The sequence below is a fragment of the Triplophysa rosa genome, unplaced genomic scaffold (assembly GCF_024868665.1).
Source record: "Triplophysa rosa unplaced genomic scaffold, Trosa_1v2 scaffold287_ERROPOS314419+, whole genome shotgun sequence".
Lineage (NCBI taxonomy): Eukaryota > Metazoa > Chordata > Actinopteri > Cypriniformes > Nemacheilidae > Triplophysa > Triplophysa rosa.
Genome location: NW_026634302.1, coordinates 59388 through 75305, shown reverse-complemented (window position 1 = coordinate 75305; position 15918 = coordinate 59388). Strand labels below are relative to the sequence as shown.

Here is a 15918-nt window from a genome sequence, read left to right as displayed (position 1 = left end):
TGCAGACAGCGGGTAAGGGGTTAACAAGAGTCATTTGTACAGTAATCTAATTACACTATTAAATATGTAATTAGTAACTAGTAATTAATTACTTTTTCAGAGTAACTTACCCAACACTGTACATGACAAGACAGGACTAAGACTAACTACACTTAAACAAGACTAAAGTTACATATGACATGACATGAACTACAAATAACTAGACTAGACTAGACTAGACTTTGACAAGGCACAGGAACTCACCATACAATCACAATGAACCAGCACAGGACAGAAAACACAAGGGTGTTATAAAGGCATCAAATCAAGAGGGGAACAGGTGCAGGGCATGAAATCATTTAACAGCAATAATGAGGAAACGAGGGGGCGGGGACAAAGACGACCGGGAGAGTGTATGGCAAGCCATAAGGGCCAAAAATGCCTCTCTCCCCATTAAACATGAGCTTCTGTCATGATTCTGCCTCCTCATGTCATGTCTTTCTTGGTCTGGTGGCAGAACCATGACAAGAACGGAGGTTACGCGCTGGGGTGTAGGGTACTAAAAGATCCGACAAATATTGTGGAGCCCAATCATTTAAGGCCTTGTAAGTCAGCAGAATGATTTTAAAATCAATTCGTAATTTCACAGGAAGCCAATGTAAGGTTTCCAAAATAGGTGTAATGTGAACACGTGCGCTGGTCCTAGTCAGGATGCGAGGAGCAGAGTTTTGTACCAATTGTAATTTGCTAAGGCTAGCTTTTGATGCTCCAGCCAACAATGCATTGCAATAATCAATCCGAGAGAAAACAAATGTGTTAATTAACTTTTCAGCTACAGAAAATGACAGCATGGGACGTAATCTGGCAATATTTCTGAGATGAAAAAAATATACTTTAACTGTATTCTGAACATGTAGATCTAATGTTAAGTTAGCATCAAATGTCACTCCCAAATTTTTTTAATTTAGTTTGAAACTGTAAAACAGAGCCATCCACATTTAAGGCTCAGCTTTACGTAACTGGTGAGGTGCTTTGTATGTGTTTTGTCTTTAAACCAACCTTTACGGTATTTAGCCGGTAAAGTTTAAATTCTGTCTGGCATGCGTGCGGAGAGTAGGCGGTCTTTTGTGGCTGCTCGAACACCTTCAACCACATGAGCATCTACACCACAAATAGAATCCCGTCGAATGCGTTTTCGACTTCGTCTGGAAGTTGTAGCTAGTCGACAAGCTCAAAACGTTTCACATCCCGTTAACACCTTTATTTAACTTCGTCCACTTGTGATCCGATCGACCAAAACTCATATCAGGTCAGGTGTAGGCTACAGAGGCCGTGGGAGTACAGGGGCACATCAGGGATTTAATCTGGCCCCACCCCTAGATACACCAGTGTATTAGACAGATGAATTGCCAAACGAATCATTTGAGAGTCAGTCAAGAAGTGAGGTAATAATAACTGCCTATTATTAGAAATTGAAAGTGTTTTTAAACCTTGTCTGTACGTAAACTTGTTGTTGGACACTCCATAAACAAAAGTAGGACCTTAAAAATCACAAAATATTTTACTAGTGAACTGGTGAATATGTCACTATATTATTAATCTCCACAGGGGAACACAGGTTAGTTTTATTGGCATGTCAATCTAATTTTGACTTTCTATTTTTTGCATACAATATAAGATTTCAAGTTTAAAGCATTAAGCTATGCAAGTTTGTTTATTGATCTCATTTTAATTTAAAGCTACTGATCTTCTCATGTGATCAATAATCTGTATTTTAGTGAAGTTATGCTGTAGGCTACATACCATTTACAAAATATACCACTTTTGTCATGAAATCAAGCGTAGCGTTAGTTCTGGCAGGTCACGTGAGTTCAGCTTGCATCAGCTGATCACATCAGGTGCAACTAATCAACGTTAACCAATAGTCATACAACACACACTAGACAGTGTCCTATTTAAGTTGCATTTCTTTGTTCCTTATCTAATCGTGTAGCACTTAAAGCTTGTATCTCCATCCACGATCGCTGTTCTGTGATCGGAAGTTGTTGGGAAATATATATGCAACACGCTGTTGCCGCTCATCCAGGTGTATGTAAGCAGCATGGGTTTTAAGCCCTCGTTTACGAACTACTTCGCTCTATGCTCACAGTTAATTGGATATGCAACGCGCTATTGCAATCATGGATAGCTGGATAATCTTAGTTTACCTCCACCATCGCTACTACTGTGCGCGAGTGTTGATCTCGCTGCCAGCACGGGTGCTTTTCTCTTGGCGTCTGTTCCTTTAAGCAAGCGGCAGTGGGCTGGCCGTACTAAGCTCAGAGGCGTATTAAGACCTCATGGTGCCCCTGGGCAACAGCCCCAGAGGCGCCCCCCATAACCCACCACCCACACGCAAGAATCCACTCATTAAAAGATTTATATATTAAAAGATTTTATAAGAATGAAACTCAGCAATTTACAATATACTATTTTACAAGAATTACACATTAACATGACACTTTTGTAGAATAGAACACAAAAAACAACTCTTTTCCATTAAGTATTTTTAACAATTAGGCCTACTGTAGTTAAGGGGCACCTGCTTTCTGTTGTAATGTTACATTTCAGGTTTTGATGTAGTGAAAAAAATCACTAACATTTTTTTAACAGGTGTAAATGTTGTGCGTGCCACAAAGTGGGGGTACAGGGGGACACACACACAAACACACAGTTTGCATGTATGTATTCACATTAGGGGGACAATGGAACAATGTACAGATTTTCAGGACATTGGGACTTTAATTCACCAAAGTGGCATTCACCAGATTACAATGTATAGCAAGGTTATTCATAAAAATAACATGAAACGTTATTGTTACTATTTTAACTGCTATACAGCTATTCAAACGCTCTTTTTAAGCACAGTATGTGTATATTCTTCTTACTAAACGATCACATAAGTACTAAGATAAAAGTGTACTCCACTAAAAAGGACACATATGAATTGATTGCTATAGTGATGACAACGTTTTTCACTTTCACTTTAAAACCAGGTCCAGGTTTGAACCTTAAATAGTGGCCTTACCTCCACGTACTATTAGCATACATTATCAGCATTATAACATCTTATTTCTGACGCATGCCATGTATTTATACCTTTATTAATCAGCGCTAATCCCTATGGCGTTCCAAAGGGTCCTAAAAAATGACTTTGCAGCACACACTCGTCTCACTGAACGTGACGTCTGCGTCTGCCACTTCACTCATTCCTCTGCATGAACGTGACGTCTGCGCCTGCTAAACGTGACGTCTGCGCCTGCTAAACGCGACATCTGCGTCTGCAGCGCAAAACGGACGTAGCTTGATTTAGTCCAGCTCCACCTCCGTGAGTTTAGTGAAGCGCTATCAAGTGCCCCCGACTGGCTGTTAACGTTAATGTAAGTCTGACATGCACCTATGTGTAAACAATTATTAACAGAAAATAATTGTATACTTTCTGTTTGCCACTGTTAGTTTTAAGCAATAAACACACCGCCAAGTAATAAATACATGTTCGCATGAATTTTACTGATCTTAAATTAAGATTTTATTTAAACTAGCAACTAAAAGCCTCTTTATATTTAAGGCTTTTAACTTGAGGTTATTTAACATAAAAAATATAACTTAACACAATTAATACTTTTCAGAAGATCGCATGATATTACCTTCTTCTGCGTTGCTGCCACCTCTCCCATGCAGACACTGGCACTGTACCTGTTACGACCGCCATAAGTCTAGGGTTCAAAAGGAGGCACGTGACAGAATAAAAATGGTGTTGTGTGTGTGTGTCAGCTGCAAGACTTAAGATCACTCAATTAAAAAAAAGATCTGAAAAAAACTAAAATGTCAAAGGAAGCAAAATAGTTATTTTATTAACAAAATTATTGAAGGGTTTCAAACTTCAAGAGGGGGGTTAAGCCAAAATAATAAACAAAAGACACTCTACCTAGTAGGGAAAGTAACTAACTAGACTAACACAATAAAAAAGAACCAAAATACAGCAAAATACCCTACCTTCCTTACTAACAGGAGAAAACAAGAACAAAAGAAAATAAATTGGCACCCACCTCTCTACTAATCTTTTAACTTATGTGTTAACAAAAATGGATCAATTTAGCAATGAATACAATAACAAACACAATTAAATAAACTTTAGGGATATTGGCATTTTTCAATAATTTCATATTCGAATATTTGAGCTAATAAAAAAACGAATATTCGTTTATTTAAATTAAATTAATAAAGACGTAATTTTTTACATTTTTCATAACGCACTAATATTATATCCTGCATATAGGTTTTTTAATGGTGAAAAGATTAGCAACGTTTGAATTTTTTTTAAAAATACATAAAAACTGCATTTAAACATGCGCAAAGCGAAATCATACAAAAACCAGAGATACAAAACTAAACGAACAAAACGCAACGATATATGGTTATCTTGTTTATTTTGTTTTACATGTTCTTGATAAGAAAAACAAACATATAGGTCTATTTTATTCTGTGAACGTCTGTTCAATAAGTGGACGGTTAACAAGCCGACAGCGGAGAAAACGCGCTGCTCGTCTCTAACTTCCGGTAACAAAACCCAGATCTGACAAGAATATCTGGCTTTATTGTTTATAATGTTAATAATAAATAAAGTAAACAGCCTTACCTCCATGCCGACTGTTACTTGATCCTAAAAACAAAGACAGAGCCATTGTAGTGCTTGTTTATTACGTGACCGTCATCTGAGGAAGAATTACTAATCCTGTTGATCACCACGGCATATAAATGTTGTTTTCTTTGTCGTTTCATGGTCTGTGTCTGTGTTGTTTAGCTTTGCATTGCATTTGCATCAATAAATAAAATCAACTACGGTAGCCTAACTATGGAATTGCAGCGCGTTTTAAAACAAACAAACAAAAAACATCCGTGCGAATTTATTTACAGGCGAATGGTAAAAGGTACCAGACTTATGCTAAGGCCAAACTTATTAACATTAGTTGCAGTGAAATGTACATTTTAATGTTTCAAGTTGTTAAAATCAGAATTAGTTAGCCTAATATATTTCTAACAACCGCTCTGAACAAGTTATGGAAATAAATAAATGAATCATTTAATATTACGTTGGTATTCTTATTCCAACTCATATTTAAGTAATGTTAAGGAATTTTGTGGCTCACGTTTTTAAAACATTTTAATATGGTGATGTGAGCCGAGCATCCGGTGTGTAAACTTGAAATATTTAAACTAGCTTGCGATCTGAAAAAAGATTTAGGAACATATGATTTTTTTATATTTTCTGTATATTATAAATTCATTACAGATGAAGGGAAGAAGTGTTAAATAAGACGTGACAACTCTAGGGTCTTCTGCAGGGGTAACTTAACCCTGTGGTGACGCAGTTTTTATTCTTATGAAAAATACCAATATTCGAATAGGCGGATCCAGTATTTGAACATTCGTGCACATCTAGTTAAGAGCCTCGCTAAAACCAGACAAAGTGAACATGTTGGTTTTCCTCGCACGAAACACTAAGACCTTGCGATTCACTAAAGCGGCCCAGTAGTTGTACAACAGCCGAACACTTGTACTACAGGCTAGCCCGATATTCCTTTTTTGTGTTGCGCTTTGAAAAAGGTTGTTTTTATAAATGTAGCCTAATTAATAGTTATATAATATTAATGATAATTTGCTGTTAAAAACGATAAATTATTTAAAGTATCAAGTGCGTTTATATTGTTACCCTGTTGTTCTTTCTGCAGCTTCTGCGGAGAAAAACGTCTTGGTTACGGATGTAACCTCGGTTCCCTGATGGAGGGAACGAGACGTTGTTTAACCGACAGAATGGGGTTTGTCTTGAGAACCTATCATCTTCTGAGTATTTAGAAAAGGCCAGTCAACGTCGCTCCGCTAGAGATTGTTCCGCGGCTCAGTGCTGTGGCGTCTTACATAGGAACCCCATTCTGTCGGATCGACACAACATCGAGAGACCGACAGAAAGGGAACGTCTTGGTTACGGATGTAACCTCGGTTCCCTGATGGAGGAAACGAGACGTTGTGTCCCTCATGCCACAACACTGGCCGCCCACCCCAGCGGTCGGGGGAGGATGCTTTAGGCTCCTCAGACCAACAGGTGAATGAATGAGCACGCCGGCTTCCCTCTTATACCCGGACATCCGGGGAGGAGTCCGGCATGCAAATTTCATTCGCCAATTTTCATTGGCCTTATCTAAATACTCAGAAGATGATAGGTTCTCAAGACAAACCCCATCTGTCGGTTCAACACAACGTCGAGAGACCGACAGAAAGGGAACTGAGGTTACATCCGTAACCAAGACGTTCCCTGATGGAGGGAACGAGACGTTGTGTCCATCTTGCCATCTTGCCATCTTGGGCGCTGCAGTGATAGCTGCCCACTGCTCCGGGTGTACGTGTGGTCACCACATGCTGTGCGTGTGTTCACTACTCTCTGGATGGGTTAAATGCAGAGGTCACATTTCGGGTATGGGTCACCATATCTGACTAATAGGTCACTTTCACTTTCACTTCACTTTCACAATGCTGGCCGCCTGCCGCAGCAGTCGAGGGATGCTCTCAGGCTCCTCAGACCATGAGGTGAATGAATTCAGCATGCCATCCTCCTTTTATACCCGGACATCTGGGTCGGAGTCCGGCATGCAAATTTCATTCGCCAATATCATTGGCCTTTTCTAAAATATCATAAAATGATAGGTTCTCAAGTCAAACCCCATCTGTCGGCTCGACACAACGTCTCGTTCCCTCCATCAGGAAACTGAGGTTACATCCGTAACCAAGACGTTCTTATAATGTTTCCTTAATATTGCCTTTAAAACGTTGTACCTTTGTTATCTTGAAACATTGTACCAATGTTTTATAGAGATCATTATATAATCTGTTACATCAATAACATCCACAAAACATCCTTAAAATGTTGCACATAAAATGTTCTAGCTTTGTAAATACAGCACATTACAAGAACATTAACTTAAATTTTAAACGTTCTTAAAACATAATTTAAACATTCGATTTAAAAATTTCCTTTAAAACATTCATAAACTTTTAGGGAATGTTAGCCAAAGTTCTGAGAACATTCCCTGCTAGCTGGGTGTACGCTTCCCCGCCAGCCTAACTGCTAGTTTGACCCATTCGTCTCATCAACAATCGCTCATGCAATTCCAGTGCTCTTTTGCAGGGTGTATGCTTCCCCTGACAGCTACAGGTAATTTAACCCATTTGGCACTTAACAACTTGCGCAAATTGTTGCAGGTTGCATGCTTCCCCAGCCAGCGGTACTGCTAGTTTATCCTGCATAATAAGTGACGTTCTTTATGCTATTTAGACATGCTATTTGTTTGGGGGAATGATTTTGTTTTGGTAGCAATAATTTTGTTTTGTGGGACATGTATTGCTGCGCTCCTGCTATGTCCATGCAAGGCTGTATGGACGGGCAGAGAGTTTGCCCAGAACAGTTTCATTCCGCCAAACTAAATATATGCTATCGTTAAATTGACGACATTGGTCCTGATAGAAAAGGACTTAGCATCAGATAGGTAACGTGGGTGTTTTATTTGTATGTTTGTCGCATCTGGTGTAGACACTGTGTGTGTGTGTAGCTATGTATCAAAGTGTATTCGAGTTACAGTTTTATAATAGATATTGTCTTAAAGTGCACACTCTCAGCTTTATTCACATCCAGATTAGCTGAAGGCTTTAGGAATTACAGCTCTTTAATATGAAGCCCCTCCCCCCCTTTTTCAAGGGACCAAAAGTAATGGGACAGTTGAATAAAAAGCTGTTTAATTCACAGGTATGGGCTTTTCCTTAAATAAAATGAAGCATGTTAAAGTTCTGGAGTTGATTTGTGGTGTTTACATTTGGAAACTGTTGCTGTGAACCCACATCATGGGGTTCAGGGAGATCTCCACGCAAGTGAAGCAGACCATTAGATTTCAAGCATATCAGAAAGATGCCAGGAACATTAAGATTAACAACATTAAGAACACAAATCAACAATTTGGTACATTCTGAGAAAAACCAACAACACACCTCTGAGCTCAGCAACAAAACCACCCTGGGCAAAAAGAACTTGACAACGAAGTTGTAAGACGAATGAAGATTGCGTGGAGGACGCTAATGGACATGGATCTTTCTTCTTAATATAAATGGTGGATATTGACGAGGAATTTCTGTTCCCATTTAATGCTGTTGATGAGGTGGAGTTTATTAAAGGGGTGATATACGGCTAAAATGAATATTATGGTTTGTTTTAGATGTAATGCAATGTGTCTACACGATTTAAGGTTGAAAAACGCTGTATTTTCCACATACATTCCACATTCGCTTTTAGATAGAATGCATCTTTTTTTCCCACACTTTCATTTGTGCAATTTTACGTGTCTAATACATGCATGAGCGACTTATAACACACCAAAGACACAGAAAAACACGTGTTTGCGCCATATGACCCCTTTAACACACTGTTTGGTCAAATCTAAACATTTTCTGGGTTAATTTAACCCAACAGTTCAGTTTGTCTGTTTTTGACACTTTTCATAGTTTAGTAATGACTAAGGGAGTTTTGTATTGATATAGTTTACATGGTCTCAATTAGACCCTTTCATCTGTTAAATATGGGATCGGTTGCTAGGTTGCTGTAAATGGTTGCTATAGGCGTGGCTTAATAACTTCATAATGATCATGTCACACTGATTGGTTGTCTGAGTCAAATGAGCCCACCCCCTTGTCTCTAAGTGGTTGTACTGCTAAGATATTCAACACGGGACATTTTACGCCTTATATGGGCATGCTTCCTGTGACTGGGAAATTTTGGGAGGAACTTACACCCCATTGTGAGTGATGTTCTTACAGAGCCTGATAGCCTCTTCAAATCGTGTATTATTTTCATGTTTCTACGATATCCTCGCTCGGAGCTACGATCCCTCAAAGTTGGGCGCAATGTTAAGTCAATCACTAAAAGCATCATATTCTGTTAAACCATTTCAAAATTCCTTTTTGTACAGTGTCTTGGGCATTATTCCATTAGGATTAATAGTGTTTTATTGGTTAACATATCATACACACATGTATAACATCCCAATATAGTTTCCACTGTTAGTGATAAGATGTTTTGTAAGTACAGGCCCAGGGCACTGACTGATTTCTGAGGGGGGTTTCTAACACATTCAAGACCTCCAGCGGTGCAGTAACACATGACAGTTCTTTGACAGATCACACTGACTGAACTGATCATGTGTCATAATGTGGGGAGTTGTAAGGAATGTACAACAAATCTGTCCAACCAGTTTGTGATGATTGCTATAATAAGAGAACTGTGTTTAATTATAACACAACACACAAATATAAAACAAAGACTGTGACAGAGCTCCTCACAGTTTACAGTGTTTCGCAGTGAAAACTGACAGTTGTGTGAAGATGTGGAAGAACTGGAGTGTGTCATCGACGAGTCGAGGTAAAGTTTTTTATTGTCTGTTTGTTTTTTATAAATGAAAATACATCATTTATTGTATGTAAGGGATAATGTACATTATGTCGGCTGTCGTCGTAAAATAACCCCTGACAGGATGATCATAGGACCCTGAAGCGGTTTATTTTGAGATATGAACTGGCTGGCTGTACATTATCCTGCTTCTGTTCAAGTATTCCAGAACGCTGTGTAATAATGTTCAGTATTATTGTGATTTGCGTATTATTAATGTCATGGATTTTAAAAGCATTCAGTAGTGTAATGTGGAGTTTTAATGATTGTTTTTTACAACAGATGATGATAAGAGTCGCTCAACAGAATTTCAGAGAAAAGGAAGCAAACGAAAGAGTGAGTTTTTAATATATATATATATATATGTACAGTATATATAAATTGTTTGTTGTTTAACAGAACATGGGCTTCAACATGTCAAATTTAGTAAAAAAATGTGATACTAGAACCATTGCATTCATTTTTTATTTTGATTTAATAATATTTATATTTACTTTATATAGGATAAGATTTACAATGATTTTATTATTGATTTCAGTGCATTTCATAACCCTCCTCACATATTTAAATTCCTGATTGTGAGTACTCTGAGAATTCACTTCAAAAACATCTTATTTTCAAGTTATTTGGGTCAAAAGAGATAACGCCAACCATTGGGTTTAATATATCTCAGAAATATTTATATTTGACAATGAGTTCTAACAGCCCAGCATTAGGTTGAAACAAACCAACATGAGGATACGTGATAACCCAACAGCTGGGTTCATCCCTTTTTGACCCAACGCCAGCATTTTTTGAAGTGAATAGAACAAAAGATGCAGTCAAAACCTGGATTTTCACGTGTAGTTTCACTTTCATTTGATCTGAGGCCAAGAATAATAGTCTCTTTTAATGGAGTAAAGTAGTGTCCGAGCACTCAGTCAAACATTTAATTTGGTCAGAAACTGTAAAATCATACCCTACAAACACTGGATATTTAACAAATGAATGTTTGTTTGTGTGTAATTCTAGTTCTTAAGACCAAACAGGAGAAGAGAATCTTGCTGTTGGGATCACACACAGATGCCAAAATGTCCTGTGGAAACAACATCCTGGAGAGAGAGGTGTTCTCAGAATCTTCATCAACCCTACACTTGTATGAGAAACATGCTGACACAGTAGTTAACAGACGCCTGATGGTCATCAACACTCCTGACCTTCTTGATCTTGCGCTCTATTCTGAGGAATATTATGTGAGGAGATGTTTTCAGTTGTCTTTTCCTGGTCCTCATGCTCTTCTTCTGGTTCTCAAGCACGGCACGTTCACATATCAAGAGAGAGACGCTCTCAAGCTCATAAACATCATCTTTGGTTCAGGTGCATCAGAGTTTGTGATTGTCGTGTTCATGCATGAAGATCAGATGTCTGACAGAACTGAATACTCTGACTATGACCACAGAGCCATGGAGTCTCTATTACAGACCTGCAGACGACCCCCTCATCACCTGAAGAAGAATGGAGACCCATCACAGGTGCAGAATCTTCTGGAGAGCATCGAGAAGATGGTGGACGACAACAGAGGCTGTTACTTGAAGATTCCTGAGGAAGTTACCAGAGATACAGACACAGTCTTCCAAACACCAAAGGGTAAACAAATAACTTCATCTGTTTTAAAGAATAGTTATCAAGTTTAAGTTATTTACCAATCATTTTTTATTAAAGAATTCACTTGTAAGAAATTGTTCAAAGGGAAATGATCTTATAATATAATCACTCAAGGGCCATTTTAGCTATATATGACTTTCTTCTGTCTTCAGCAGCCAATAGATCATATAGATGGTTTCAGCAGCATCAGCATAAACAAACATTATGTGGCCCAAACTTGACCTCCGGTGGACCTCTGCAAAAAAATAATTGAATGTAATTATATTTAATATAATTAATATATACAACAAAATATAAAATAAATTGTTATATTACTAGACACTAGTCACTAGCTATCCTGTGGCTCAGTGGTAAGAACATGGCACTAGCAACGCCAAGGTCATTGGTACGGTCCCAGGAATTGCACATACTCAAAAACATTTGTATAGTATCATTCACTGTAAGTCGCTTTAGATAAAAGCATCTGCCAAATGCATAACTGTAAATGTAGTCAGTCACAAACACTGACCGGATGTTAAATTTGCACCAGATGTGTGCGTCCGATGAAATCGTCTATACGACACCATCAGCTTTGTTAGTGTCACATAAAGACCATCCATTTATTTTTCAGTCTCTTCATTTAAATACTAAAACAAAATACAGGAAAAATGTACACAAAATAATTTTCAGAACAAAATGAATTATTATAAGCTTCAGTATATAGTGTGACCTCCTTCGGCAAAGCATCAAAGTTTTGAAGTCAAGTCATTATATTAGAATTAGTCTTCCATTCCATGTGTCACTGATTCCATAAGATTTACTCTACCTGAACAAAGAAAACTTCTGTGTCTTATGTTGAGATCCTTTGTGTTTGTCATTGGCAGCTGTTGGTGGTTGTGAGAAGAGCACCAGTGAAGTGAGGATTGTGCTGATTGGAAAAACCGGAGTTGGCAAAAGTGCAACAGGAAACACAATTCTGGGACGAGGTGACGTGTTTGAGTCTGAAGGCTGCATGACTTCAGTGACCAAGAGATGTCAGAGAGAGAGAGGAGAGATGTGTGGACGTGAAGTGACTGTGGTGGACACACCAGGACTCTTTGACACGAGCTTCAGCAATGAAGAGATCCAACTGGAGATGATGAGATGTATTGAGCTCTGTGCTCCTGGACCTCACGTGTTTCTGCTGGTCATCGCTGTCGGCCGGTTCACACAAGAAGAGAGAGAAACCCTTCAACTCATCCAGATGACGTTTGGACAGAAAGCTCAGAGCTACACTATAGTAATATTCACACAAGGAGACAACCTCGGAGATAAAAGTATTGAAGAATACATTAAGAAAGGTGATCCAGATGTCCATAAACTGATCAGTGACTGTGGAGGAAGATATCATGTGTTTAATAATAGAGATAAAGACCCTCATCAGGTCGAGAGTTTACTGAAGAAGATTGATGAGATGGTGAAGAGTAATGACGGCACTTTCTACAGTAATGAAATGTTCCAGGAGGCTGTAGGAGCTTTTAAACTCATTCAAGTGTACAAGAAGAAAGAGGAGGAGGTGAAACGACAGATGAAGGCCATTAAAGCCAAATATGAAGCAGATATTCAAGAATATAAAGAGAAACTACAGGAGGAGAAAGCAAGAGGGAAAATTCAAGAACTTCTGCTGATGTTCAGAGGGATTTCACTGCCTAAAAAACATCATGCAGGAAAACACAGAGATGATGAAGATCATGAACGGTTACAATATACAACCCATTTGGAGAAAGATGAAAAACAGAAAAATCCACTTTTGAAAAAAACACACATGGACACAGAGGGAACTGCACATGGAGCAACAGGAGGAGAACATGATCAACATCAGAGGAACAGCAAGAAAACTGGGAAAGGTGGTAACTTCAAAAAAATCACATTGAGAAACAAAGACAAAAAACAAAGGCCAACAGTGTTTATGGGAGAAGATGAAGCAAAAACAGCAAGTGGAGACCAGAACAGAGAAGAAATTAACCGCACAGTGAAGGATCAGAAGATCAGGAAAGATTCTGACTCTTTCCGACAAGATAGACCCGTGATGAATGAAGAAAATGTGAGTGACACAGAGGAAGAACAAGACATGTATGTGCCTCAGTTATCTGAAGAGATGAGAGAAACAGTGAAGGATAAAGTTCTTCTTCAGCAGATGAGAGAAATGGAGGAACACATGAAGAAGATGGTGGAGGAGATGAGAATGTACAGAGAGAGCGCTCAGATGTATGCTGAAGAACTCAAGAGAAGAGAAGAGACATATAATGAAAAAATTAACAACTGGCAGAAAGCCCGAAAAAAACAAAGATGTGTCCTTCAATAACAGACACACCACTCCCAGTTATCTGTTTTTGTCAAAAGAGCGCCCTCTCTTGAACGGTTTGTGTATGATGATAAAATGATGCCAGTTATGTGCAGGGTAAAGCCCGTGGTATGCTTCTTTTTGTATATGCACGCGAGCTTACGCGAACAGCCGAACGCACAGCCTTGCAAAGTATGCTTCCTTTAAATCATACACGTACACACGGGTTTTAATGCATGCGCATTATGACATATGGCAACACCTCTTAGAGCCTACAGGGGTCTGTAAATAGCATTTATGCAGGTTCGAGGGTGGCGAATGAAACAGCAGAACAACAACAACACTTACGTTACGTTAGTTGTGTCCCAAATGACATACTATACACTATGCACTCAACCATGAAGTGTATACATTTTAGAAGGGTAGTATCGTCCCAAATGGAAATGGTTATGTACTTACCGGAAGTATATCGGTTTCCCAGACGAGCAGAAACGCACGGCACAATGCGAGTCAATATAATCAGTTTGTACATTGTACAGTTTCCATCCGTTTCGCCCAGTATGACTTCAGTCACCATCAGATTGAAACTTTGCTTACGCAGCGTCTGTTAGCCCCGCCTCCCTTCCACTAAGTAAGCGAAACTGCGACCGTTGAGTTTGTGTGAAGTGTCCAGTTACACAGTTAATATTTTCGGTTGAATGAGTGCATCATCCAGGTGCTCAAAGTGCACTTATTTTTTGAGAATTTTCAATGTAAACGCATTATTCACACTAGTTATACTACAAAATGGCGTGGAATAGTGCATTGTGTGCATAAGTACGCACCTCTTAAATCGACACCCACAGGACACGATTGCCATCTGGTGGTTAAACTTATTACTGTAAGAAATGGAATGCGCATGCGCGACCTGCGCATACTATATACACAAGGTTGTCAGGGATTGGAAGGCAGAACAAAGGCGCAGACAGCAAGGTGGTGGGAAAACAATGACATTAATAAATAAAACACAAAGCATAACCCACGAGGAGGTAAAACAACGATAACAAAGGATACAAATACACAGATATGACAGAACACAATTTACTTAATTGACTCGACTCGACTCAACGTCATACAGGGCAAAACGAATGAGCACAAGACAGCAAACACAAGGGAATTATATAGGAGAAACTAACAAGGGATAATTAACAAGGGGCAGGTGTGGGGAATCAAACACTGATGGGAAGCTAACGAGGAAATGAAGGGGCAAACACATGGCAGGCCAAAACAAACAATGCCATGTGTCTCACACAAAACACCGGGGGACTGTCATGACCCTGCCACAAGACTAGAAAAGCATGACAAGGTGAGGCAGGATCATGACAGAGGTAACAAAATTCCGGCGGTGAGCGTACTATTCTGATGACGAAATTTGTGTCACATGCTCTGTATGCTGTCCCTCACGTATGTGTAAAAAGAGAACTGTACTTCGACCTTTAGAATCATGAATGTGTACACACAATTACAAGCATAAAATAAATGTGTGTGTGCAAAGTAAGTTTCGTAAATATTTAAGAGGGAGCATTTTTTTACAGAAAAATATTTGTCTTAAACTGTAAATATTTGTCTGAAACAGTTTTCAGACTGTTGTATATGGTTACATTTTACAATGGCATGCTAAAATGTAATTGAACTAGAATCCTTTAAATGCAAATTACCAATGTGTACACCCAAACTAAAACTACATGAAATGTATAAAACTACAGGTCATTGACAATATTTAGCTCTGATAGGGTTGTGTATGAAGCTCGTTCAGTCTGTTAAGCCATGATCAGAGTGACTACCTATAGCATAAGTGTAAAAGAACACTATTTACATGCTCTTTGTTACTATTGGATGTGTCTTTTGGGAAAATGAACATTAAATTGCAAATTTTTAGTAAATGTTTAATGTAGCTGACAATGTAAATATGTTTAATGTTTAATCTAATGACAATGTTTAATGTAGCTGACAATGCTTATTAATCGTTAATAAGCATTGTTGTATATGGCTGATAAGAAATAAAATGTTGTTGAGCGCTCTTATGAATGATTTTAGCAGTGGTTACTAAATTGAATGAGATTGGTCAGTGTTTGCATATTTAATTCTGTATTCTTTTCTGAAGATTTGTACAGTGGCAGTTCTAGCTTGTATGGTGCCTGGACGAACACCCCCAGCCGCCACCACTCCCCCACACGAGCAAAAGAGCAACATTCTGCACTTGGCTTTACCTTTTATAAAATTATTTTGAAAAACACAAATCACTAATTATCACATAAAATACATTTTAAAGTAGTTAATTTTAAAACTAAACACTTATGCCGTATTCACACTCTTTATTACTCACAGGAAAAGTTTGTTATTTTTGCAAAATCATCACACTACGGCGAGTGTCGTCACGCATCCGGACACATCAAACAGTGGGTGTCAACGAGCTCTTCGCGCGAAT

The 15918-nt window shown here is 38.6% G+C and overlaps 1 protein-coding gene across 2 annotated transcripts; it reads left to right on the top strand.

The window, feature by feature from the left end:
- Positions 1–9343: 9343 nt before the first annotated feature.
- On the top strand, positions 9344–15673 carry LOC130550315 (GTPase IMAP family member 8-like). Of its 2 annotated transcripts, XM_057327745.1 has the most exons (4): positions 9344–9478; positions 9788–9841; positions 10517–11131; positions 12013–15673. In XM_057327745.1, the coding sequence occupies exons 1-4, from the start codon at positions 9442–9444 to the stop codon at positions 13470–13472; spliced, it is 2166 nt and encodes a 721-aa protein (XP_057183728.1). In that variant the 5' UTR covers positions 9344–9441; the 3' UTR covers positions 13473–15673. The 2 variants fall into 2 exon arrangements, with proteins under 2 accessions (XP_057183728.1, XP_057183729.1); XM_057327746.1 differs by lacking the exon at positions 9788–9841.
- The last annotated feature ends 245 nt before the right edge of the window (positions 15674–15918 follow it).

Coding starts and splice junctions, on each gene's coding strand:
- LOC130550315 (XM_057327745.1), top strand. CDS start 9,442: ATGTGGAAGAACTGGAGTGTGTCATCGACGAGTCGAG. Junction 9,479..9,787: donor TGTGTCATCGACGAGTCGAG/GTAAAGTTTTTT, acceptor TTTTTACAACAG/ATGATGATAAGAGTCGCTCA. Junction 9,842..10,516: donor AAAAGGAAGCAAACGAAAGA/GTGAGTTTTTAA, acceptor GTGTAATTCTAG/TTCTTAAGACCAAACAGGAG.